The 27,848-nt window shown below is 34.6% G+C and overlaps 1 protein-coding gene across 1 annotated transcript in view; it reads left to right on the top strand.

Annotated features, from left to right (window-relative positions):
* Positions 1-27,848, top strand: part of DENND1B (DENN domain containing 1B) — a 158,368-nt gene that overhangs the window by 117,538 nt on the left and 12,982 nt on the right. Inside the window, exons 14-19 of the mRNA XM_084291384.1 lie at positions 3,246-3,347; positions 9,293-9,383; positions 12,343-12,383; positions 13,237-13,305; positions 15,819-15,875; positions 16,676-16,786. Of these exons, the coding sequence (XP_084147510.1) occupies positions 3,246-3,347; positions 9,293-9,383; positions 12,343-12,383; positions 13,237-13,305; positions 15,819-15,875; positions 16,676-16,786 (471 nt within the window). The remainder of the gene's footprint in view (positions 1-3,245; positions 3,348-9,292; positions 9,384-12,342; positions 12,384-13,236; positions 13,306-15,818; positions 15,876-16,675; positions 16,787-27,848) is intronic.

Here is a 27,848-nt window from a genome sequence, read left to right as displayed (position 1 = left end):
CGTTTCTAAAGGTACCCAGCTGTATTTGCAGAAACAAGAATGTTACAAGCTTTATGTCCAAAACTTATTTTTGTTTATTTGAATAAATATTTTCATTTTAAAATAACACTTCAAAATGCCTAATGTTTGCAGTAATCATCTTGAAGATTTGTTAACGTTTTATTTGGAAAGCAATTTCATTGAGTATGGAGAAAATTAAAGAGAGAGAAGTTAACTGTGTTATTTAATGGAATTTCAGTAGTTACAGCAGATACTCAGAAAACAGTCTGGAATTTCTACAAGTTTTGATGTTTTTTCTTACTTTCATATGCTGAATAGGTAGAAGCTTTAAGCTCACTCTTTTTTTTTTTAAGAAAACTAAAATAACATGGATGGCTTTGGAATGTGAACCCTTTATAGATTAAAATACATTTTCAATTGCAGAATAGCTTTGGTTATTCTGTTTCTGAACTTTGCTGATAAGGCAACAGATGCACCAATGTATGTGTACTTATTAAATATCTGAAGCACCCAGTAATAAAGAAAAGCATTTGGGAAAATAATACAGCCATGCACTAAAAATGTGTGGTGAACTACCATTTCCTGGCATTCTGCTCCATGGCTCAGGCAGGAGAGGTGCCATCAAGTCGAGCTGGCCGATTGTGCTCTCTTCCTAGGCTGTTGTGAAAGGGAGAGCAAGAGTCGCTGTTTGCTCTTTTACTGGGAGATAACCTCTCCTTTCTGTCTTTCATCTTTCCCAAGACATTTTGGAAAGTGACAGTGGAGGCTTTGCTTGGTTTTTATTATTCTAAGGAGTGTATCTTGATAATGATATTATTTTCAATCTTTGGCCCTAAATTTAAGGTTTCATAGTGTGTTGTGAGCCATCATCTAGTCAGTTTTGTACTCCCACATAGCCTCTGTATTTTCAGAAATTGTTTGTTGTGGTAAAGAAATATATAAATATGGATTTTTTTTTCTCATTTGTTGTCTTGAAATTTTTTGGAAGAACGACTGAACTGAGAAGAGAGTCTGCCCTCAGGAACACCATGTCTCGTACCACCATATTTCACTGGAGACTATTTCATTTGTTTTGATGCACTTTGAATTTGCTAAGTAGCTTGAGGTCATCTTCTTAAGACAAGAGTCTTTAGGAGCTCAAGATCAGCTAATGCAAAGTGGGTCAGGAAGGCAGTGCTGTTTAAAGTACCACAAACATTTCAAGCTCTTCGGCAGATGCAGCATGTCCTGCATGTGTACAGCGTTCACCAGTTATCTCTGGATAAGCAGTAAGTGGAAAAACTTGTATGCTTGTCCTGGAGACTTGATCCATATACTGTATTGAGATGGTTTTGCATATCACAGCATTCCAGCAACCCTGCGAAAGGGGAAGGGTTGTGTTACGTAAATGTAAAGCTTTTAACTCTTTTCTAAAACCAGGGGAATTCTTTTCTAAAACCAGGGATTCCATAAAAAAAGTCAGACCATAAAACTTAAAAACAAGTTAAGCAGGAGCTTAAGTGCTTTGTTGAGTAGGATTAGACTTTATCTTCATTTTAGGTACTTTGAATTTAGTATTGTGGTAAGATAGCTGAAATCAAATTTTTGATACGTGGAGATGCCTATGAAAAATTAGAAAGAGTGAAGCTTTTGATAATATCAGAATAGGATTGTAAAATGGCATGACAGTGGTTTTGCTTTGACATTTCATTGGATCTTACTTGAACCAATTAAAAACACAATGCAAAGTGTAAAAAGCAGTAGGAAGTGATTTAGAGCTATCCCACCAAACTCACATAGGTCACATGCAGGAAATACTTACTGATATACTAGAAGCATATTCTAGAAGGGCACAGTATGCCAGAAAGACAGGCAAATGCATGTGCGGTTAAAGTTAACCAGGGTATAGAGTGGAAAGCAATGGTGGTCAATGGGCACGAATAAATTTGTCTTCAAAGTGGCTAACAGTTGGAGTCTGACAAGACTCCTGTTTCATTATCATGAAGATCAATATAGGAGGTGTCTTTGATCTTTCTTTTGAGTGGCTGAGGTGTCTTACTCTGTTGTGGGTGTTTAGCTTTTGGGCAGTAAAATATCCTAGAGGTAGATTTAGATGTGGAATTTAGCTGGATTCCAGTTTTTCTGTCTTAAAGACATTTGGTAATTGTTTCTAACCTGATAACTCTGTTTTGTATACTTGGATGGGAGGCCTTTTGGCTTTATAATGGAATCAGTTCATGTCTGTCAGGAACTACACAAACATTTTAATGTACGTATTACTTATTCAGTTAAATCTAACAGCTTCAAATATTTATCACAAAGTAATGATAAGAATAACAATTTGAGAGAATGCCCATCAGTAATTTCCAGTGGTATGTGCACACTGAATACAGCAAATTATAAAAGAAACTAATGGATAACATAGAATCCAATTTGATGGTTTATAAATCTTTATTTTTTTAAATGTGTTGTTTTCAGTAGTAAGATTTTCAACAGACTTAATTTTCAGTTGTTTCATCTTCTTCCTTTTTTTGTTCATTATTCATCTTGTTTCATTTGTTCATCATCCAAATGTTTTGATGTGGGTTTTTGATAAACTATAAGCTGTGTGCTTTTGCCGTATTGGGCAAATATATTATTGCAATAAATGCTAATCTGATCTGTTCAGACTTTCTCCATAACATTTGTAGTTTTTGGTGTTGTGGAAAAAAAATGTCAAAATATGTGTTTATTTCAATAATTTATTGTTAAATCAGTAGCATATTTGTCAATCTTCTCAGGTTGTGGTAGAATTTAAAAATTATTTGACAGATTCCTATTTTTGATTGAATTAGATTTTTTGGTTAGTGTTGATTATTTTGTGTGCCACTGAATCAAAGTAATGCATGTTGAATTATTTGAAGTAGAGGACCTGCTATCCCTTAAACTTTGAACCACTTCCTCCAAATGTTTAATGAAGAGTGCTATAAAGGTAACATGAACCATCTGTAAACTACTTACTTTTTCCTTGCAACGTGTTTTTTGTAGACTGATGTTAAAGCTTCATAAACCAGAGGTTCAACTGCAACATGTATTTTGAGAACTATTTAAAATGTATGATTTTTTTGTTGTTGATACTGTCTGTGTTTATATTATCAAGATTGCTCAAAAGGGAATTTTTTGTATGTATTGGCTATTTAGAAATTTATAATGGGGAAGGTTAAATAAATTAACACTTTTTTATCCTGTAGTTACTAACTAACTTTTTTCCATTCAAATTGTTTTAGGGAGAGCCTATAACTTTCTGTGAGAAGAGTTTTGTGAAGCATCGTTCCAGTAATACTAAAAAGTTCCTGGAAACTGCTGTTAATCTTCAACTGTTTAAACAGGTATGAAAGGGTGAATGACCTATATTTAATTAGTTTCTTTTGAAACCTAACTGTATTTAAATACATTTTCCTTTCTGTCAGCTTATGAAACTCTGAGGTAAAATACAAGTATTTGTATACAGCCAGTCATCTGTCTGTTATTCTATTTTTAAAACTTCAGTTATAATGAAAAAGAGTTGGGGGGAAAAAAAGAAAAAAAAAATAACTCCAGGGTGCACAGTCAGTGCAACATCTCTGCAGTGCCAGTCAGCAATTCATCTAAACAAGAAAAATCATGGATCTCCCAGCTTGATGGGGGAACTTCATTTTCATCTCTCTTGGATCATGACCAAAAAACCTAAACAACACAGTGCTTGCTTAAATTGGACTTCAGTGGCATTTTATTTAAAAACTGGATTCATACTGTAATAGTAGTTTTCATTGCTAGGACTTCTTAAGTATGCACACAGAGAATGTTACAAACCTGAGCCACAGGGGCAGCCTGAAGAATATTCTAGCTAATCTGTTAATACAGATTTTGAACTAACAGAGAACAAGTTGTTGAATGCCTTGCACAGCTCAGTAACAGTTTGATCACAGTCTTTGAAATAATTTTCATTTCATTTTATTTTGTAAATCTTTTTCTTCCTTTTCATTACATGACCTCATTGCATCAAAAAGCTATCAAGAAACCTATTATTAGGTTTGTGAAAAATCGAGGGAAATCTGAAAGACTCAGAGTAGTTATTTATTTGCAAGTATCTGGAATGATTGAGGCATGGGAGTTTGTGTTTAAGTAATCTGGTGGACTTCTTTGAAGAAGATATACTGCCATAATAGATAAGGGAAATTCATAGTATAAAGAATCTTCTAATTTTCAAAAAACATTTGGTGTTAATCAGAGGCTAATGTCTAAAGAAAAGATTTATGTAAGGATGATAATTTGTAGAAGTCCTGTGAAAATGCTTTTTCTACTTGTATAAAAGTTAAGGAAATACAGATCATAGAAGTGGGCTCCTTTACCGTGAAAAATCAGAAACCTTTTCTAATATCTAGTACATATGACTGAAATGGGAAGAAGTAGTAAAGTGTGTTTACACTTTTCATATTTTAGGACTGTAAGCTAGCATGAAACTTTCTTAACAGAAAGCTGCTTACAAGGGAAGTTTGCAAATCATTGTCAAACTACTGTAGCACTATCTTAAGCTGTAACAAAAAGGTTTAACTCCACTGAAATAAATGGGCTTGTCAGTACGGCTCTGAACTTACCCGTTACATTTTAGTATGTTCAATTAAAAAGAATCAGTTTATAGATTGTTTATAGCTTGTTTTTAATTTTATTCCCACTAAAGGAAATAATATATTACAGAGGATTAGGAAATACTAACAATTTTGATGATGTGGTGGTTTGGTAATAAACATTTTTTCATTTCTCTAGTTTGTTGTGAAATGTTACTCCTACTTCTTCAGCTAATGCTCAGCCCAGCTGCATCTTTTCCAGCTCTTCCCAGTGACAAATGAGCTGTTTTCAAGGTTTTGTTCAACAGAATAAACTGCATTTTATTCTGTTCTTGAAAATGAGTAGTTGTTTAAATAAAAAATAGTTCTTAGAAGCAGAAAATTGGTATTTTAAATACACTTTTATGCCATTTTATAAATTTTTTTGCTCTGTCCTCTTTTTTACTTTGTAGGTTTTTCATCTCCCCTCCCCAGTTCCCTTCCCTCCCCCCCCCCCCCCTTAAAACTTGTTGGTTCCTCTTATTTAACCACTCTTTTTCATTTTGGATGTTGGCAGTATCTCTTCACCAAAATACTAGGAAATCACTGTGGGAATAAAATGTGTAATTATTTGTATGTTCTTCCCATTCAGGCTATTTTCACTTTCAACATCATCCATTTTTACCTTCTATTATTATTTTGATGTGCTTTCTGTCAAGGATGTCCATGCATTAGCACATACCAGTCTTTTGTATGAAAATCATTAATTACCCTGTAAATAGGATCAGTCCAACACTTGTCCTTAAATACCATTACTGGTGATGCTTCCAGTCTGATGCTTTCCCTTTTATTATAAGCTGTTATCTTCTTTTTGAGAAAGTCTTCACCTGACTTAAAGTTCAGGTACTGTTCAAGTATTTAGCTTTTAATTGATCTTAACTAATATTTTAAGGTAGAGGCACAAAGCTTTTCTTTCATACAGATAACGTGCATTTCCTTTATCTAGAAAATTAATTGTCAAAGAATCTGTGAGAACCTGTGTTTTGATAACCGATGTGGTATAACATTCCACTTTCCCATTTACCATTTTTCCACTTCCAAACATGTTTGATAGCCTAATCAAACTGTTAAGAGCAAACTGACAAACCAGCACTTATCACAATCTTTGTTTTTTAAGTAATGGTCCTGTTGCTTCTACTGTGCTTCCTTTACCTTAATTGATTAACATTTTTTGTCTGTATTGGTATCTTTATAGTCATATGACAGAGGTATTGTTTATTTTTTTTAACTTTAGTGTTGTTTGTAAGTTGTTAGAATGTCCACTTTTATATCTCATTCTCATTAGCCCTTTTATATTTGTTTCTTTTTCCAGCATCATAGTTTTTACTGAATTGAAGCAGAGTATTTTCGCAGGGGGCATGCCTAGCCTCTTTTATGAAGCTTAAATGAGATCTTTTTCTCAAACCGTTCTCTGACTCATAATTTAGAGATGTCTTTTAAATGATGTCGAAGCATTTGCATTGTTGGAAGCTGAAAAGGACTGTTTCATTGCTCTGAAACTGAACACACCAAAGTGTTTATACAAAACATACATATGCTAGGAATCTATAGAAGTCATTTATAATAAATACCCTGATATGAATCAAAACTATAGGGACATCTGAATTTCTTTTTTTATCATATTTTCCTGGTAGTTTTTTAAGCTGTCTTCTGCCCTAGAAAGATTTAATAATAATCATAATCATAATAAGGTTATATTTATTCTTACATAAGGGATATTTAATCATATTCTATTTTTTCATATAAAGTAAATAACTATATTTTGTAGAATAAATATTCTTAGTTCCAGATTTAACATTCTGTATACTTTCGTTACATCTTTTCCTTCCACCCCCCGTCTTTAATGAGGGTAACATTGATGGTAGATGATCTTTAAATCAAACTTCAAATATAAGCAATTAATAATAGCATCCCACATGTCAAATAGTTCTTTTGAATGTCCGGGGATAATATTACTTAATTTATGGAATTACAATGAAAACTGATGTTAAACTATTTCATTAAGCAATATAATTGCATTAAAATAATCCACAACAGTTTTTGGCACTTGTTTCTAAGATGCCAGGGAATGCTATCTAGAAAAATAAATAATGATTATGTGATTAGGACATGAAGAGTCACAAGTCTTGTGACTCAAGCAAATTATTAACACTAGTAATTTCAATTTTCATTTGCAAGCTTCCTGAGAGAGCTTTCTTTTTCCAAATGTGTTGAGCTGCTGTTGTGTGGAAAGTAAGATGTTTTCATTGCTTCTACCAAATTCTTGTCCTTAATAACTGGTGAATTTACTTGTAACTTTCACTGCTGCCTAAATAAAGGATCGGGTTTAGCTCACAAAACATCAGCTCTCCTCCATCACCCCTACTTTTTAGCAGCTATGCAACAAGGTCTATATTTTATTTTCAGAATTCAAAATTATTTAAATATGGTAGTTCTATCTTTAGTCAGCTAGAAACCAAGAGTAGCATTGGAGTTACTGTTTTTCAATAAAGTGGTAGTTAAGCAGGGGGTCTCTGGATCTAAAAATAAGAAAATGAACTACTTGAACTAACAGGACCTGATTTTCCAAGGGTGTATGACTTTGAAAAATAGGAAGAGAAAACCATACAGGGTATGTATGACTGCAAGTGCTGTTGTTTGTTTCATGCGGTGATTAAAATGCAACTCATAACTGTAATTTACTGAAAAGTAATAATTACTAATACAGTTAGTAGCACTATCTCTTTCTTTAAATAATCCAAATATATTTTTGGTAGCAGATCTGTTTGTCAGTATTTACATTAAATACTCAATTGGATTAATCCTCTAAAAACTAAAATTCAGTCGGTGTCTCAGCCTGCTGTTGATAGAATTTTACCAAATGTTGAGTATCCATAAATCTTATGTTAGTTTATAGTATGGAATGAATTCATAACATTCCCCAAAGAAGCAACACCTTTCTGTTCCAAGGCTTTCTCTCCTTCTTTCCTCTCCTTCTTTTCTCTCCTTCCCTCAGCAGTAGCTAAAGATGCTCTTATCTCTCTTCTTACTGTGAAATAATCCAGTGATCCCATAGTGTGTGTGACCATGAACCCAGCATATTTGGAAAAAAGCCAACTTGGAGGAAAATGAAGAGAAAAAAAAAAAAAAAGGAATTTAGACAAGAAAGAGAAAGGACTGGTTATCTTTGTGCTTGCCTTATTATTGCTGCTGGAATTTTTGTATTCTTAGAATGTAATTTGTTTCATGTCACTAGTCTGCTCATTGACAAGCATCAGATTGTCACTGACATTGTTTGGATAATCTGTAGTAATATATGACATAACCAAATAATTAATTTTGGGCAGTTCCTATGTACTGTTTAGTACCAGTGAATAACTCATATTTCTTGCTACAAGATGAACTGTGTATAATTGGAAAAGTGCTTTCACACTTATCTCTCAGACTTGAGTTAGCCTTTTCAAAATAAAAAAGGAGAGATTGCTTCTTGAAAGGATTTTAAACCTTTAAAAATGTGCTTGTAATTCTTTGAACCCTGTTAAATCTTGAAAAGAATGTTTGCATTTCTTCTGAGAGGTTTAATCATTAGCTATCTTATTTTGACTCTTTCTAGTCTATCTGAATAATTTCAGTCTTTATATACGCACATTATTTGGATGTAAATCTGAATACTAATGCAGCTGCAACCTGTGCATAAGCATGACTATTTTAATATGCACCTGTAGATGCAGCTAAATTACTGGTTAAAAAATGGCAAACAGATGTGTTAGAACTTCAGAAATACAACGGAGGAAACCCTGAACTGTGCTCAGTAGGGTGGAGAGAATCTTAGGTGTCTGCCTTGGCATCATGCCTTACTTTGTTTTGATATTTTGTGTGTCATATTCCCATACACAGGAGTGGAAGGTCCTTCAAGTTAGCTTACGTGCTGGCAATCAAAATCAAGTCGCTGCTGCCACCATTTCTGAAACCAAGCCACAGCAATCCTCTGGTGTTTCAGTATAGACTGTTTTGCTCCAATTTCCCCTCACTTAACTGTCCATATAGGGTCACTTCTAATGTAAAACATATATATTGAACTTTTAATGGGAATTGATTAGACATCGTAGCCTGTTGTGTCTTTGAACTGCACGGGGTGAAATGTTTCTAGCTGTTCTGGAGCTGTTCTGTGCACTTCAACAAGTTTTACTTTGGACCCATTGATGTGTCTACAGAAAAGGAGGTCTGTTTATAGCTTTCTGTTTACGATAAGGAGTAACCTGTGGACTTTGGAGCAGAACATCAACGATTTCTCAGCTGTCTTTTATTGATTATGATTATGCAGAGCTAGCATTTGTAAGGAAATAAAATATTTTTATGCAATGAGAAAAGGAAGAAAAACTTGAAAGCCATCCGAAGTACTCTGAACAAACTGATTTGAAAGATCATTGGCTATAAAATTTTACAAATTCATCAGTAAATTTTGCACAATACATATAATTTACTCAATATGCATAAAAAGTGCAGAAACTCTGTAAGTACAGTGATATTTTTGTCTGATATTCAGACATTTCTGATGCTTGTAGCTGCAAAATCCATCTAAAAGCAATACAGTATCCTGAAGCCATACGTTATCTTGAAAGTACAAATTCCCTTGTAACATATACACTTAAACTTCTAACACTCTAAAAAAAATAGAAGGGCCAACAAAGTGTGACTTTTTTTTTCAGTTTATTGATGGTCGACTATCAAAATTAAATGCAGGAAGGGGATTCTCCGATGTTTTTGAAGAAGAAATCACAGCAGGAGGCTTTTGTGGAGGTACCGTTCTAATTTGCGTATAGTATACTCATTGGTTCTTTTACTCTGAGAGCTGTTCAACATGGTGATGTCCTTATGATATCCTATAAATTTTAGAAGTCGTCTTTTTACTCTCTCGGTGTTTCCATTCATTCTTGGAAAGGTTTTAGCCTTTAACAAATCACTGCTAGGACACGTATTAGTATGAATATAGTTATGTCAGTATATTAAATGAAGATACGTTGTTTTAATCCAGTAAAATAATACTTAGATTTCAAGAAGGTATGAAATGTCACTATGGATGTCACTAATTGCATGTTATCTGCATGTTTATATTGCTTGATAAATTCTATGCAAACTATTTAAAAATAATCTCGAAATTTATCCTGCGGATTTTTTTCTAGATAGTTAACATTTTTCAAAAACACTCCTAACTTCTTTTTTACATCTAATTATTTATGCGGTGCAGAAAATAGTGATTTCCTGACTGTTTAGGTGAATACTAACTCTAGCAAGTGCGTTACTCATAAATAAATAAATAAATAAATAAATCTATCTATCATCTGAGGAGGAACATTGAAAATTATATTGAAAATTATACCCTCTACATTAAAAAGAAAAACAAAGTATTATTCCTTGCGCTGTTTCCCTTGGTTGTATTTACTGCCAGTTTTTTTAACACTTCTTACATTGGTTAGCTTAAAAGTTAACCCATATAGAAGAGTGTGTACTGAATCCCTTTCTGATTATTACAGGATTATTGAATAGTTTCCTGTTAAACATTTATATGCTCTATCTGCTATATTGCTTTTTAAGGTACCATATTTGCTATTGAAGTGTTAGATTACAACATGCATGACACAGCACAAGTACTATTTTATGGTCAGTCTTGAAAGTAGAGTAAAAGTGTCCTTAATAAATGGAAGTTCTGTGATTTGAACAAATCCACCAAGTTGCACATGGCAGGTTTGGATGGACATCCTTCACAAAGCTGCCCTATGTGGGCATATTCACAGAGGAGATAACTTGGCACACACAGAGGAATCATGGAGTGGTGCAGAATCATCTTTACCTTCTGCAGAACACCTTTGTTATACTCAGAGTACATCAGTCCTTCTGTTAAAGATTTTCAGTGCCTTCTCCTGCCCTCTGTGTCTTGTGCTATGATCTGGCACATAATGGCATGTAATTTGTGTTTTTGTTGTTTTTTTTTTTTTTTTCTTGATTAAAGTGCAGTTAAGTTAAACAGAGATTTGCTTCTTTTCTGCCATTATGTTGTAACTTATGCTGCTCTGTAAACAGATTGTAGGCATTGAGCATCCATTACTCAGATAGGTGATGTCAGTATTTGGAGTCTGTTTGCTCACTGCAGTCAGGGGGTCAAGAGGCTGCAATAAAACTGCATTAAAACTGAGATAAAGTTTGCTTTTGGGCCATGCACTGGCAGCTTGTGAACCACATCTCACCTGGTCATGCTTGCAAGGGAGCCATTGCTTGGCTTCAGGAGCCATTCTTGCTTAGATTGCACTGTGTGCTTACTTTTCAAGTCAGACAAGCTGTATATTGCCAAGTTGTGGACAAATTGCTTAGAGCATATATTCAATATTTACCTAACTGCCTTCTCATTATCGTTATGAAGTGCAGGGCTAACAATATGCATGCAATGGAAGGTGGTGTTTCGTGACACTAAAGAAGTAGAACTATGATCTCTTTGCAGAGCGGAATCCCATCCTCTTGATCAGGTGGTCCAAAATTAAAAAACCAAAATACCGTAGGTGGAACCTAGCATTTGGAAACATCACAGAAAGTTAGCGAGCTATAAGCTGTGAAATGAACAAGTGAATGTATTCTGTGGTATAGAGAGTATAATTTAAAAGGTACAAAATCAAATGGAAAATGTTTTTTAAGTAATATCTTTTTAAATTCACATTTTCCCACATATGCAATCATAACTAAACCAGTTGAAAAAATCAAACTGGAAATTGGAAAATAAAATGTTGATTCCATTATTTTTTATAAATCATTTTTGTTTCAGTTACCTGGTCAAGATTTATTTCCCTAAATGGTACTAGTGTCATTGCTAGTAGTACAAGAAAACCGTGAAAAAGTTAAAGCCTTTGAACCTCTGTTCTCATAATTGTTTATTTCAAGGGTCTGCATTTTCTTGTCAGGAGTTTCAACTCTGGCTCAGGGTATGCAGTGTTAGCATTGCCTTTCTGTAAATGAATATATACCGATTTTTTGTTGTGGTGGTTTTGTTTTTATTGACTTCTCTTAAGTCTCTACCCAAGTACTAGACAGTTAAAACTCGGTGATTTTCTGTGGTCTCTTGTACTATCTCTAGTAATTGTTTAAGTCACGGTCCATGAAAGATACAGCTCAGACATGGAAAGAGTGACAGCATGGGCCAGATGATACGTGAATATTAAATAAAAAAAAAAAAAAAAAAGAAAGTAGATACAGTTAATGTTTTACAATAATTTCGAGGACATGGTGATGGCATAATCCCTGGGCTTTTCTCTGCTTTTTTTTTTTTCTCTGGGATATCTTTCCTTGGGTACCATCTGCAGTCCATATCATTGTCTTACTTGAAAGTTTACCCAGGGGGATCATTATGCTTGAATGAAGTTCATTTATATGTTTTTTTCTTCATGCTGGTGTATTTATTTTTTTTAGAATTTTTAGCATTATATTACTGTACTTTTGATTTTGCTTTGTACCTCAATTGGAGTTAAAAAGAAAAAAAAAAGTGTGTGGTGAAGAGAAACTTTTACAAATAAAACAGAAAACATTAAATAAGAGAACTGTTTTTCTTCTTAGTGTACATATGTTCTTATCTTCAAATATCATGTCTATCTGTGAAGAATCAAATTAATGAATAATCCTCTAACAGAACTTTTTATGCAGATTGTAAGGAGAGTTGAAACTTAAAATATTGAATGTATGTTTGATTTTGATTTATGTTCCATTTTAATTTCAGGAAATTCAAGATCTTATCAGCAGTGGATGCATACAGTGAAGGTATAAATATTTTGTTGGTTAAATAGTTGATTTTTGAAGAAAACAAAAAACAAACAAACAACCTATATCCTGGGCTGCCTTTTCTTTAAGTCTTTGTCCTCTTCATTATATGTATATATGTAATGGTAAGTGTTTGTTCATTTGGAAAGAAAGTATAAGAATATTCTATAGTAAACAACATATCTTTGGTATATGCAAGAATTATATGTTGTTTATTTTCTTGGTGAAAAAGAAATCCCATCCTTAAAACAAATGCGGAAACACACAAGGTGCTTCTGAAAACATACAGAAGAGTTTCAGTCCATTCCCTATCATACTGCATTCCGTAACTGTGAATTAGTTGTGACAACACAATTTGATATGAAGTTTATCACTTCTAGTAAACAGCAATATAGTTAATATGGATTTGTATAGTTTGACTAGCAGAAGACCCTTGGTGTAACCTTGTTATTCTTCAGGATTAGGAAAATATATTATTTTAGATTAACAGAATTCTTGCGTGATTAGTTATTTCTTTCAGGTCAAAGTATTTCAGAGTTACATAATATAAGATAGGAGCACATGAAGAATAGCCAGAACTTCTGAATTGATTTTGAAATGGTAACAGTGAATGAAGAATGAAGATACATCATTCTGTTAGAATGCATTGATAAATGTGTCAGCTATGATAATGACATACTGTAACCCTTCTATATCTGCAGAAAGTAGGTTGTGGAGGAAACACAGCTGTGGTTATTCTTACTAATTTAAGATTGTTATTTCTTTATGGCACACTGTTGATTTCCTTGATGTTGTCTTAACTTTTGACTTATGTTATAAATCTTACTAATATACAATGTTTTGTACATTGCAGAAAGGTGGTGCAATGATCAACACAGCAATGACCAAAGCCACTCCGGCTGTGAAAACAGCATATAAATTTGTAAGATATCTATATCAAATAAGTATTACGTAAAAATGTCATAACTACCTACCACCTCTGATTCTTCCTGAATACTGAAAAACCGAAGTATTTTACAAAAGTTTTGCAGAAAAACACTTCTGCCTGCAGAATGCTTTTGGCTTCATTTGTTTTCTCATAGAGCACCAGGGTTTAGAATTGGTTCAGTGTCTTACAGATAACTTGTACATAACAATAGATATTTTCTAAGTGTCAATGCACTGTTATTGTTTCAATTATAGTACACACTGGGAGCTTAGTTGAATATCATTTAGGTGGTTGATACATGGTTGTAAATTAATCCTCACATGATGACAACATGATCTAAATATGGACTCTGAAAATAGAAATTCTCATTTACACTAAGGTCTGGTAGCAACTCATGCATTGGAAAGTTAACATGAATCTAAAACATTCTGTAAATTTACTTTAAATTATAAATATAGTGTTACAGTATGTAGTTATAACATGTATAGTATTAACATATGCAGAGAATCTTCTCTATTCAGAAGATGGTGCAGGACAAATGGACTCCTGGCTTACATAGATGGAATTTCTCTTTGGCACTAAGTGTTACTCTCCTGTAAAGAGGTGGTAGAGCATCAAAAATGCATGCAGCAGTCTTTTTTGTCTTTTTATGTTTTAAAAATCATATCAGAATACTCATGTTTGTCTAGATGTAATGCTTATACCTTTAAACTTCTAATATCTTGGTCTAAAATACTGCCTAACCAATAAAGCATGTTAAATTAAAAGGTACTATCTGGTATGGAAAGAAAAAAAAGGCAAGAGATTAAAATGAAATGGGAAGTATTTTAAGGTTAGATTTTTAGATATATGAGAAAAGACTTTTAGCTTCCTTTTTGCTTTTCCAACTGTTTCAATAGTTGGATGCATAATAAGTAGTCCTGAATAAATCAGAACATCAGTCTAAGCTAGTATACTTCAAGTAAAGTTTTCAAAGAGAATTTTTAATTTTATATCAATTGCAAAACACAGCAGTCATGAAGAGAAAAACAGGTAAATAAATTAAATATAAATCATATTCATGTACTCATTTATAATTCAAAAAATTATTCATTAATGGGTTATTCGGAAATTATTATTCTTTGGTTTATATTAGCTTAGTCAGTGGTTACATGATCTCCCAGCACTCAATTTTGGTAATTGTCTTTGATAATCAAGATTCTTCTAAGTGAACTGCTGTTTATGCTAAGGAACACTGGTAAATTTTTTAAGGATCTGTCTGTTCACGGTATTCTCATTTAATTTCTCATACTGTTGCCCTTCTCTAGCCTACTACTAGAGAAATGAAATATGCATTTCATAGTTGCTACATAACTATTTGGTAGCCTTGAGTAAATAATGTGATTGATACCATCCCTCAGTGTTAGAACAAAGCACTCCTAAGTGCATCCAAATGCAGTGAGTGTGAACTGCAAAGTTAAAAGTGGCTCTCAGTTTAGCATCTGCTACATGGCACCCCATTGTGCTGTTATTGAGCTTATAGATGTATGATTTAAGGATCAAAAAGACTCTCTGACCTCTTGAATCAAGAAAATGATTTTCTTTTTCTGAATTTTCAGGTACAGAAAAATGTACTAAAATAGGTGGTTTCCACAGATTTATGCCCCCAACCATATTTTAAAACGTCCTAGTTTTAAGGCAATCTTGAAAACTTTTCTAGCTCTTTGCTATATTAACCGTATTCATATAGGCAAAATACCCCTTCTGTTAGGGTTAGGGTTTTTTTTTGTTTGTTTGTTTTTGTTCCCTTCACCACAATGTATACTTGTTTTTTCCTCTCTCTCTCCCTCTCTCCCTCCCTCATTCTTTCTTTTTTTTCACATGTACAAGGTATCCTGTACTGATAATTCATTTCTCTATTGAAGAACATTCTTGGCTGTTTTCTATGCAACAGTGATCCTTAGCTGACTATTTTAATACATACAGAATTCTCCCCTAAATAGCAGCACTATTCTGTTCAGCAACACTGGGCAAAATCTCCATCTGCATATGAAATCACTTCATTTCTCTTAAGATTGATGTTGCCCTGCAAGTTGCCAGACTGGAACACTGTAACAGTCATCTTAAAAATCTTAACATTTTTCCAACATGCCTTGCTGCTAAAATAGCCTTTTAAATTTAAAGGACCACTTGCAATAAAGAACTGATGTTAAAGACCATTTTTAGCTCATCTTCAGTAATATCAGAGATTTTTTTAGCATATATGTTTTTACAACACTGGCATGCATGTACTGAAAAAACACCTTAAATATACTGATAAAGCACATAAATACATAAAACATACTGACAAAGCACATATGAAATTTGTGATAGATCATTGTCCTTCTTTTCATAGCACCTGGTATGTAAAAACGATAAGTAAAAAATAAGTAAAGAAAAAATAAGTAAAATAAGTATGGTATCTTAAGGCATGTTCCATGACTACAGCCAGTGTCTTACAGAGCTACCTAAGTCTTTTAATTTTCTAGGCAAAAAATCACGCAAGGCAAGGAATACAAGAAGTGAGGAGTAAGTTGAAATACAAGGTATGTAGTACATTTTTTACTTTCTTACCTTGCTTCATGTATGTTTGAAGCTTATACTTTACAAATCGCATGAGATTTGTGTTTTTAATGACTTTTGAAATGTGCTTAGCCCTTTGTTCAACGATACATTTTTCATAACGAGCCCTCTGGCAACTATCTGTCATTCGATGCATCCACTGAATAATCTCTTTATTGTTTGCATATTTTATCATAAAACAACAGAGGTCTTCAAAGATACATTAACAGCATGTATGTTTTCATAAAGTTGATTGCTTTGATATCACAATTGAAGCCTTTGCTTCAAGCTGAGAATTTGAGATGGAAATCTTACAGTGCAATGTATTTCAGAAGGTGTAGTTGTCTGGTTTGGTTTTGTAAGGTATGTGAACAATTGAAGTATTCAAAAATGAAGACATAGTTTCATTTTGCAAAAGGGACATTGCAGAAATATCAGAAAAGGCATTTTACATGTTTTGTAGCTGCATCTCCTGAACATTTTGTTTCCACTCGAGATTTTTCTTTAGGAAGAAAGAAGCATTTTAAAAATATTTTTATGCTATTTTAAGCAAGCTTTCAAAAATACTTCGTAGACATTCGAACAATTCATCTTTTAAATGACAATGTTGATAATTTGGCTTCTTGAAAGGCTAAATTTGATTTTCTTACTACAGATGGTATTTTCATGACAGTAATGGATTGTGGCAAGATAATTTTGAATGCTTTCTGCATGCATAATGTAAAGGGTACATTTGCAGATAATGATTATAAATAAAGAAATTTAAATCTGTTTTGTTGCATAGGAGAGTGAGGAAGAGTATGGAACTTGCAGCACTGGTGCAGTACAGAGTGCTTCAGTCTACACGTCGCATAATGAGAAAAGAGGAAACTCAGAAAAACGAAGACTTGCACAGGTAAGGCTCCTGAAACTTCTGTCCTTATTCATATGATTATGAGTAAATTTTTTTCCAGCTATTGTAATGCACCAGTGAATCTGTTTAAGATTACTGTCTGTGTTTAAATAGTGTGATTGAAAGGCTATGTTTATAGCAATACTTCTGTTATAATATACTGCTCAAAAGTAGAAAAAAAATGCTATTCATTCTTCATCCCTGTTGAGGTGGGGGGGAAACAGGAGATTTATCAGTATAGATCTGAGATTTAATTTAGACTTAAATGCTGTTTTTGATAAAGGCTTCTCACAAAAAAATACCTTCTGCTCTATTCACAGATCTATGTTAAGCTTTTTTAATAAGTTTCTTATAGTTGGACTCATCAATATTGCATTTATAATAAATCGATTTGGCAGTTGCATGGATGTTAGCCTTGTTCAGATAGTTACAACTTACTAGTTTACTAAGTCATCTAGTTAATACGGCGTCAATCTCTTACCCTTTTGTTCTCTAATCCGTTCTAGTCTTGAATTGCAGTAACAGGTGTAATGTTTCAACTTTGGAAAGTGTTTTAATATCTCTGCTTTCATTTTGACGGTTTTATCTCAAAGATATCTATAAAATAGGTTTTGTAATACTGTTTTACTCAACAAATGCCTGTGAATGTGTGAATTTTAATGTGTGGGTATAGATTTTATGCTATATTGTTATTACATACTTTTAATGCCTGTAATGAATTTTTATATATGGATTTTTACTGCATATATTTTCATCAGATACAAAATACAGAAATGCAGTCCAGCTGATGTAGTAGCATTTTTTTAAAACTTTAGATAGCACAATGATAACACTGAATTGTGCATGTAATCAATTTAGTTCTGAATTAGTTCAGTCTTATCCCTAAAATTTTTGAAATGTAGTGTAGAATTGATACAGATTATTGCTAAATAATGTTGAAATTGTACATTAGGGTTAAGTCATTATTTTTTGTAGTATTATAAACAACAAAAGGATTTTCTGCTTTAATTATTTAGGCAGCGTTTAGTTTGTACATGTTTTCATGATCCCTTTAAAGCCAGTGATAAAGTGTTAAGCTATGTGCCCTCAGTGTATTTTTATGCATAGGCAACTGTGGTGCCTCTGTTCTTTCAGGAACTTCTGTACAGCACGTTTTCTTCACTGGGTATCAGAACAGAAGATATCCTTTGCTATGTGTATGACTCTAGAACTGTAATGTTAATAACAGGAATGGGTTCTTATAATATTACTTCTAATTGATAACTTATTTTAATATATAGCACACCACACCAAAATAGGCAGATTAGTGGGGGTCGATCTACAATTGTATGTATCTGTGTAAACATGTAACACAAATGTACTCTTACAGTCAGTGAATTTCTATATGCTGCTTTTATTAAGGAAATAAAAGCAGTGTTTTACTAGTATGGTAGTAGTCCTGCCTACTGCTAAGTACAGGAGTCTAGGGTTACAAAAGAATATGATTTACCTCCATGCAATTTAGCATTTCTCTTGAAGCCTTGTTCTGGCACAACAATTAAATTTCTGTATGCTTGTTTGTATAGTGCTAAATCCCAATATTATTGCTGTTTGTGTCAGTCATTTTGAGAACAAGACATAAACAGTGCATGTAATTCCATAGCTCTGTATGCATTTATACATATTACACATGCATGTATGTATACACACACATACAGGTATGTACATGTATAGGGTTTGTTTACAGGCAAAGCAGTGCAACCAATGGCCCACAGTCTAGCCGTGCTGCATCCAGCATGTCCCAGGTCTTCTAAGCTCTCTTCCCAGATGCCACCTGAGCCCATGCTGGGGGAAGGAGCAGGGTGGTCTCTCCCTGGAACTCTGGTCTTACACCATTGCCTTCCCCTCTCGTTTACACTGTTTTCCTCCTCCCCCAAAGCAAACAAAGCAGATTTCCCCCAAATAAGTCTGCCATTGCTTCTCTTATGTTTTTTTTGTGTTTTGTTTTGTTTTGTTTTTTTTCACTTTAAGTGTTTGAATAAGATAAAATCAATGCAATTTATTTTATAGTTAGGTGCTAATTTTAAACTTTACACCCAAATAAAAAATATACGTAGATATTCACAAGTGCATAAGAGAGACTATGTTTGATTTAGTTCTGAATCTGTAGCATAAAACAAGTGAATCTCATTGTTTGCTACTATTCTAAGATTTAATATTTTTTTTGTAACCGTCTGTTGCTGCAGAAGAACCTTTCCCCCCAGATTTCTGAAACAGTACCCTTGAGTGTCAGTAGCAGTAGTAGTGCTAACCTGGCAGTTCATGCACTTTGACAGATATCTAAAATAGGGACTGGGTATTGATTACATTGCAACATCAATGTATTTGAATATCCCCTCAAAACCTAAACAAACAACAAACAGAAGAGAGTGCTTTTTAATAATTTTGTTGTTCCAATCTAGAGGCACCTCTGCACTTTCTCTCTCTTTCTTATTATTTTAAAACTTGTAAATATAAGGAATTTGTTACTACATTTTGTGTCATGTTAGATGTGTATGTTGAGCTATTCATTTTCCAGTGCTTGGAAACAATTAAATACCAACTAATAGTTATCTGAGATACTGTAAAGAGTATTTCATGTGAAACATTGTATATGATACAAAAGTTTCCTTCGCTCTAAAAGACCATTTTAAAGGTTGGTTTATAACGGGATTTGGGGGGCTGGGGATGTTTGCTTTACAATAGAAAGTGAATCTGCTTTTACCCCAATAAATAGTAGTTTGTATGTGGGTCTGCTAATTAGTACGGTTATTTCCTGTTTTGTTGATGAGGCTTTAATAAATGTCAAGGGTACAGCCATGAAGATCTCCCAATTAGGCTTTGCGTTTGTAAAACCCAGCCCCTTTGCTTTTGTGTGAAGATGACAGTTCCAACTGCAGCCTCAGCCTAACAGGGCTCAAGGGAAAGGATACTTCTCTGGTTTTATTGAAAACAAGGCCAGTTTGGCCCAGGGAGAATACCAGCACTGGTCACAGTGCAGAGCGGTTTTTAACAATGAATATTTACTAAGCTTTATCACTTCTGTCATAGTGGTTTTATTATATTATTTTTTTTTGCCAGATCGGCAGTAGACTTTAAAAAACAAAACAACAACAACAACAAAACGGTAAATCAAAACAAATCATAGCATGTAAAATAGCTGTCAAAATCTAATTGGAGGATAAATAATTCAACGTGTTATTGCAAACTGTAGTGGTCAGCTTGCCCTCCTATAATTTGCATTTTGAAAATCTTTCCTAAAAAAAATAAAGTAAAAATAACATGAGCACACTCGTGCCTGTGTGCATGCACACTCACATACACACAATTAATCTTTACCTAAGATGAATTGTTCTATCTCTGTAATATTCTTTTGAGCTTACTCTTGCTTAGGTTAGCTATTCTAGGCTTTTTATACGTGTGTGAGCTTAACTATATTGCAAGTCAACATTAACAGATGGATTGCCCTAAGCAAGGGAAAACCACAACAACAAAATCTAGTGAAAGTGGAGGATTGAAGCTTTTTATTGTTAAGCCTTATTAAAACCTTGGCATGTGCACTGCTGTTAACTGTTTCATGTCTAGATCTAATAACAAGACTGATATATTTTATCTTCTAGTTTAATTAGATAGAGAGGATATGATATATGAGAAATTACCATCTATACATTTTTGAAATAAAAATTAATGCAAGCATGAGGTTGCTTGAACTCTTTTTGCAGTATCTTGCCAACAATATTGCTGAGTTCCTTTAACTATTGATGAGAGAGAGATGGTAGTGCATGTATTAGACTACTGAGCATTCAGTTTTTGCATAATCCATTTTAATTCTGTTTTGTTACATACACCCAGGTAATGATTTCGAGGTAGACAAGGACCTAAATGCAGCAGGAGCTCTACAAAATTGCTCAAAATAAATAATTGAAAAGAGAATGTGTCTATTATGAACCTGGTTAGAATGCCAGGAAGATCTGTTTGATTTCATGAATAAGATCTTTGTAATTTTACTGTTACATCAGGTGATAGGGTAGCTTATTAAAAATGGAGCATTTAGGGATGTAAATAGTACTAATGTATTTAGTGGCTAATAAAATATCCTTGCAGATTTGCAGAATGCCAAGTAACAAGTACGAGTTCATTTTATAATGAGTAAGTTAGCAATGCTCCCTTGTCTCTCAGGAAAGGTATGTAATACCTGTACCTTTAGGCATGCACTAGTCTGCAGACGCAGTGGAAACTTGGGCATTTGGATTCCAAGTGTGGATTTACCAGGAATCTCTGTGTGTCACTGCTACTTTAAATGCTTGTATATTGAAGAAGCCAAGTGAGCTACTTTCCATGACTCTGCAAGATTTATATATAGTCTCTAAAAAGGTTTGAAAAACACTTTCGCATAAAGTAATAAAAAACAAATTTGTCTGAACTTTTTCCTTAGTATTCCTGAGCAGAATTACCTTTCTTAAACAAACAAACCCACACAAATATAGCTCTTCCAGTCTTATTGTAGTATGTAATTAACTAGAAAGTAATTCTGCTTGCAGTAGGTGTACTTGGCTTCTCTTCAACAAAGAGAGCAAGTGTCAGGGAGGAAGATGTTTTCAGAATAACCTTACCTTCAGGAGTGCCACATTTATCAATACCCCTACAGTGGCCAGCAAAATAAGTGACATAATCATTAGCTACAGAGGGCCTCGAGTAACTGATTACCTCCTAACCTGAGAAAAGATAGCGAGAGTGAGCTATTCTGAAGATATTTTTTTTCCCCGCGAACATAAAAGAGGAGAGAAAATGCTTGTGATAACGCAGTACTGAATATACATATTTTATATCAGGAGACTGAACCCCTTTAAGAAAGTAAGAAAAAAAAAAAGAAGGAAAAAAAAAACACACACACACACAAAAAAATAATTTCAGAAATATAATAGCTCTGGTTAAGGACCTGTATCTATATTTGGAGTCAGACAATGTGCTTGACAATATTTATGCCTAAAGTCCATAGAAAATATTGCTTGCATAGCTGGAGGTATCTTTAGCTCTCATTGACTATAATTCTACAAATTGACAGATTTCATAAATAGGAACAGCTAGTTTTAATGTAAAATACATTTTGTTTAAGTGAAAAATAAATTTGAAGTAAGCTTGAGTTGATCAGTACATTCGGTTTCTTCAGCTAATATTATATAATTTGAAAATACTGTAAATATCATTTAGCTTCCTTTAAGTTGGAGAAAAATCTTTTGTCTTGGTGTGTCAAGTAAGATCTCTTCATTCTGCAAAACAGTCAGATTTCCTTTTAATTAAAAATGAAAAACCTAGGCAGCAAAAATTCAAATTGTAGATTACGAGAGTGCCCTCTCGTGGCTCTAACACCTTTCCTTGGTGGCACATGTATCCTCTGCCATGTATAAACCTTGCTTTTTATGACAGCAGACCATTTAGAAATCAAGCACTACATCCTCACATTATTATTATTATATATATTTTTTAAACTAGAAGATTAGCAGGATTTAATGTAACCTAACTATTTAGTTGCTTTCATGTATCATGCATGATTTTATTTTCAGGAATGCACCCTGCCAAGTAGAGCTATAATTACCACGTTGCTCAAAGCTTCCCCCTTGCAAGATGATAGTAGATACTGCCTCTGAGCAGTGACAGTGACTGATTTTCATTTAGTCAGGGAGCACATTTAAACAAAAAGAAGCAATAGAGCTTTGTAAAGTGTATTTTGGTGTTTTTATAGTATGAGGTTTTTTTCCTGTTCTCTGCCCCAGTCTCACCATGGGTTTAAGTGGAGTATTGCAAGTCTCTGGCAGGATCCTGCCGTTCATTTTATACCTGTAAAGTGAAATAAACCTTGCCTATGCTTCTTCAAGTTTTGCAATAAGCATCACCTGAGATATCTCTCCACTAATTACTGATTCCTTTTTTTTTTGTTTTCTTTTAAAGAAATGTGGAAAGCTAAGGTAATGGTCAGGAAATTGGTCTGGATTTTTTTGTTTCCGTTTGTGGTATTTAGTGTAACACTTGCTTTTTTTCAGGGCAAAATCACCAGCCCATCTACCTATGATCTATCCAAGAGAGATATTTAGACAATCAAAAAGTTTGCAGATGCTTTTTTCTGGTTACTAGATTTTAGTTCTTTAACTAACAGAAGGGAAGCCTTTCTGAGGGCCTTTCTTCTACAAGCAAGAAGGTCTGGCAGAAAAAGGCTGCTTGACAAACAGGAGAATTTATAGACATCTTCGTGTGACGGTGCTGTCTTCTGCTTAGTTTGCTGTGTTCCTTCCATATTCCTGAAGAGCAATCATGGGTAGCATTGTGGCTCCACCTAGCAAAGCAGGGAACCAAAGGGTCAATCCACCTGTGTCCCTTCCATATTGCTTTTGCCTTTTGGCCTCAAAGTTTGGAGAGCACAACCTTATGTCCAAAGCTTCAGCTCTGGTACTGTCTATTCCCTAACCTTTTCTTTCCCTCTCTAATCCTGTAACTGAGTAGGAAGAAAAAAAGAAAAAAGAATAAAGAAGTTCAATTAAAAAATAAAGTTTGCCCTGGGGGAAAAAGAGGAAGAAGTGGAAGGAACAGAAAGAGACTTTCCTGCAGGGATCTCAGTGTCCCTGAATATGAAAGGTCAGATTAAACCCACCTAATTTTAGACACTGAAATGCCCAAGTTAGTAGCAATGCTTTTTCCACAGTAAGTAGAAATACAGAGGCAGGACCAAATGGCATTTCGGCCCACCTAGCATCTGGATTGAATCCCAGTGCTGCCCTTCTTCGATGCTTATGGTCTCATTTGTCAATAAAGCATCTGAAATGAGTGAAGAGTATGCATATCCGAGTCCCATCCGTGTTCCCGGGTGCCTTGTAGAGCAAGGCCCTCTTTGTCGAACAGAATACCCCTCATGGCATCAAACAGGTGGAGGGACTCCTTCACTGCCCGATTCCTCTGGCTGCAAGCCTTGGACAGAAATTTATTTAGAGGCAACCTTTCTGTTCCTAAGGCACAATCACTTTTTCTTTGCAAAAGTGAGTAGTCTGTCGTCATGCTTCGTACAGAGCTTCCTTCCAGAGGCTCGTCCGTAGCTTTGATGGGCAGAGTTCAGCACTGCTCAGGTTTTACCTTCTGTAAATTTTGTGATATTTGGTCTGCTGATTAAATTTTGAAGTTCAAAGACATATGATGTTTGTGTTTATGATCATATCTGCTTCCTACATTTTACCTTGAGTCACTTGTATTGTTCATTTACCATGTTTGTGTTTTGATAGTTCTTCCTTCCAGGAAAGTCACACGTGATCTGTCATCAGCAATTCCAACAGGGATCTTGCCATGTGATGCTTCTGCTGGTGCAACGATACGATGCACATTTTAATGGAAATATTGATTTAACCAGCAATCTTGTTTTTTTTTTACCTGCTTAGGAATGGTATCAAATAGATAGCGTATTCCAGCCATGTAAGCTGGGTTTACAACTCTTCTGAATCACTGAAATCGCTCTGTGCTCCCGAGCTACATCCCGGTCTCTGGACTTGCATGTTACCTCAGAAACATGCTCCCTTTCCTGTCTTCCACATGCCTTTGTGCATATGGACATCAATTAGTTTTTCCTTTCTGTTTGTTTTTCTCTTATCTTCATCTTCTTACACTGGAAATCTCAGGTGTCATGTTTTAAAGGACTAATGCTTCTGCTTGTCGCCAATAAAAGGAAAGCCAGGCAGCCTTTGGATGCTGCACTCTCCACAGCAAGGATGCTGCGTGGCATGATGCCACAGTGTGCCAGCTGAAAATGACCATTTTTGCTAAGAATAACTGCTGTGCCACAAAGAAGAATGAGACTAAGCTGGATAGTTGGGAGTGAGACCTAGCTTTAGGCAGAATGGGGCCTCAGTCTGTTTCACAGGGGTAGGAGATGGTGCAGGCTTCCTGAGAAAAACTGCTCTGTGATTCTTCAGAGAAAATGAAACTTTATTTGCTATTTTGGGGAAAAGGAACTATTTCTGAAAAAAAATATGAGCAGAAGCATGATTAATCCATAAAAATCAAAAGCAGTATTACAATATTCTCAAGTATCATCTGTGTGCAGGAGTATAAATGTAGAAGGCTTAGAGTTTGTTAATTTTCTACCACACTAATTCAGAACAAAAAGAACTGGAGTATGCTTTCTGTGACTAGGTACCTCAACAGATTTATCAGTCCTATAACAAATCCTACCTCAGCACTGATATTAATGTTTAATTTAACTTTATAGAAGCAGTGGAGGTCTCTATTATGTCACAGCTTACTTCTAACTTTAGTATATAAGAGTATGTAACCCACACTCTTATCTATAAATTTCTGGTTGACTGTGTCTTTAAACAGATTTGGGGGATTTCATGCTCTTGTAGGCTCTTTATTGCCACAGAAAAGGATTTCTTTCTCTTGTTGGGGACCTACTTTGTGGATTTATTTTTCTGCATCATTTTTGTTATCAGGATCTCAGAATCAATGATGCTTTTGTCTCATGGCATATAGTTGTGCGTATTTCCAGCTGCCCCGTGCTCTTTCAAATGCACCGTCTGCGTCTGAATTTGTTAAAGCAGCGAAGGCTTCTGTACTAGCAAGGATAGAAGTTGTTTTGTTTGTGCCATATCCTTGAAAAAGGAAAGGCATTGAAGAAGAGAAAGTTTGGTAACTGTACTTCTGTTTTATCTCTGTTCTTCCTCTCTTTCCCCCACCAGTCTTGTCTCTTGTGGAGTGTTAGGTGAAGTGCTTTTCCTGTGATCTCATTATCCATGGCTTTAGTTTTCAGTCCTTAACTGGAAGGAAAGGCAGTGGGTTGTGGTTAACTAGAAAGTTTGACAATCTGAGATCTTTTGCCTCCCTACTGGAGGTGAAATTGTAATTAGGTCTGTGATTGCGTTGCAGAGGATAGATGAAATAAAATAGCAAAACGTAAGTAATAGTGGATTTGTGTGTTTTTTTTTTTTCTCATACTGAATGAATTATCTTTAAATTGTTAAGAAAAAACAAGCCGTACTTCATATATTTAAACCACAGTAGATATTTTTCTTTACTTGAAACTCTATATGTGTTGATATATTGAGTAGCCAGTAAATGTGAAATTATATATGTGCTGCCATTTATCAAAAGATTATTTGTTTCTCACATTGAGGACAATTAATGGCAGCAGCCTTATTAAACTTCCTGCCTTACTGCTGATCAATAAGCACTCATTCCAGGAAGTTATGCTTCTGAAAGGTCTGGTGTTAAATAAAAAGCTGACATTTCAAAGATTGACTTTCATGCCCAATCAAGAGTGTAACCATCTTACATTTAAATCCTTTAGTATTCATGTGTTTTGTCTGCATTTTTATGCCAAAGAAGTACATTTTGTGAGGCTACCAATGAGCAGAATAGAGCAGTTTCAGGACTTACTCTCACTTTGTTTCATTCTACCCGTATTTATAGTGTCAGCACCTTTTTTTTCTTCTTGGTTTCAGTGATGAGAATTTGCCACAATTTTAACAGACCAGTTGCAGAAAGATTTTGAAGTCAGGCAGAAACCAAAGAGGACAGGTATGACTCCTCAGTCAAATGCATCACCTTTGTTATTGAAATAACATTCAGGATTCAAGGCAGTTTGCTTGCAACCAGTGGAAAACAGAAGATTGCAGTAACAATGCAGTAAGTCACGAGCTTATCAGCTGCAGCCGTACAATTCCCCCAGAACATATGAGTGCCACTTCCAAAGCAAAACAGTACCAAGAACCCTCACACTCTGGGGAGCTGGGATGTCTGAACACATCCTTGCTCTGACTGTGGTTGTTCATCTGCTGTGTTTTACACAACAGCATAAAAGAGTGGTTCAACAGTGGCGTGTGCTGAGCATAAGCTCATTGTGTGATAAGTATGTGGAACCCTTCAATATTCTGAGCAAGATGAGAGATGGGTTCTTGTGGTGCAGTGTGCCTGAAGATAAGAAAAATATGAAATGCCTGATTTTGGATTGCCTATATTATGTAAGCCAGACTAGTTGAAAGAAGAAAAACAGTTCAGTAGTTTTTAAGAAATTTGTTGTTTTAGCTTATAGAAAAAAAAACATGACAGCAGTCTATTAAGACTTTATAAAGTTCTGGTGCAACAAGAAAGGAGTATTACAATATCATTTCTTGGGGTAATAAATGGTCTGGTTGTTATTAGAACATTGATCAGGAAGGAAGCAGAAGTCTGTCCTTTTTTCATAAAATGGTATAAAAGAAGGTTACACACTTCAAAATGCAGAAAAGACAGAAATTAAAAGCTTAAATAACTGCAAACAGCAGGATACGTCAGTAATGGAAGGACTTCTTAAATGACTTTGACAGCTTTTGCAGGTGCATGTACTATGTCACTTTGCTTGGTGGAGCACTGAAAAAGATTTATGGTTCTCCTTTTGCAATTTATTAAGAGTTTCTTTCTTTGTTTTTCTTTCTTTGCAAAGTAGTCTGGACATACCCCTCCCTTGCAGTCATTTTTATTACAGCTCCTAGAGGAAAGTCACCTATTCAAAAACATGTGTTGCTTGTTGTCTCAGTGGCTAACTTGCAGAGCTGTAAACTCTGGAGAATGTTGTTATTTACAGCCAGATATTTTCCTTTCCCCCTCCCCCTTTTGGTGTAAAATACCATTTTATTTGATTTAGTTCTTGAAATTTGTCTTGCGTAATTTTGCACCCCTGAACATTTAAATTGGTAGCAAAAATAGTTTCTCGAAGAGAAGACTGACCATCAGCAACTAGAAGTTCTGTGATTTTTTTTTATGACATATGCTAAGTTATGCTCCTTTGTATGATGTTATTCTTGCTTTCACAACATGCTTGCATAATACTGTCTGTAGGTGCTCCAAGGGGCTAAATATGGTAACTGTTATTCCTGTGGTGTTTACTGACTTTAATTTTATTCAGTTTCTGTTTCTCACAAACCCAATTTTCTGTCTATGCTCTTTGAAACATTATTTATTATGTTAAAAAATCATGGAGTTACCTTGTGAGAATTTATTCCATCGGCAGTGTTAACCCATCTCCGGATAA

This window comes from Netta rufina (genome assembly GCF_964035555.1).
Source record: "Netta rufina genome assembly, chromosome: 8".
NCBI classification, from domain to species: domain Eukaryota; kingdom Metazoa; phylum Chordata; class Aves; order Anseriformes; family Anatidae; genus Netta; species Netta rufina.
Note: the sequence above shows the minus strand (reverse complement) of the source record. Positions and strands in the feature narration are given on the sequence as shown.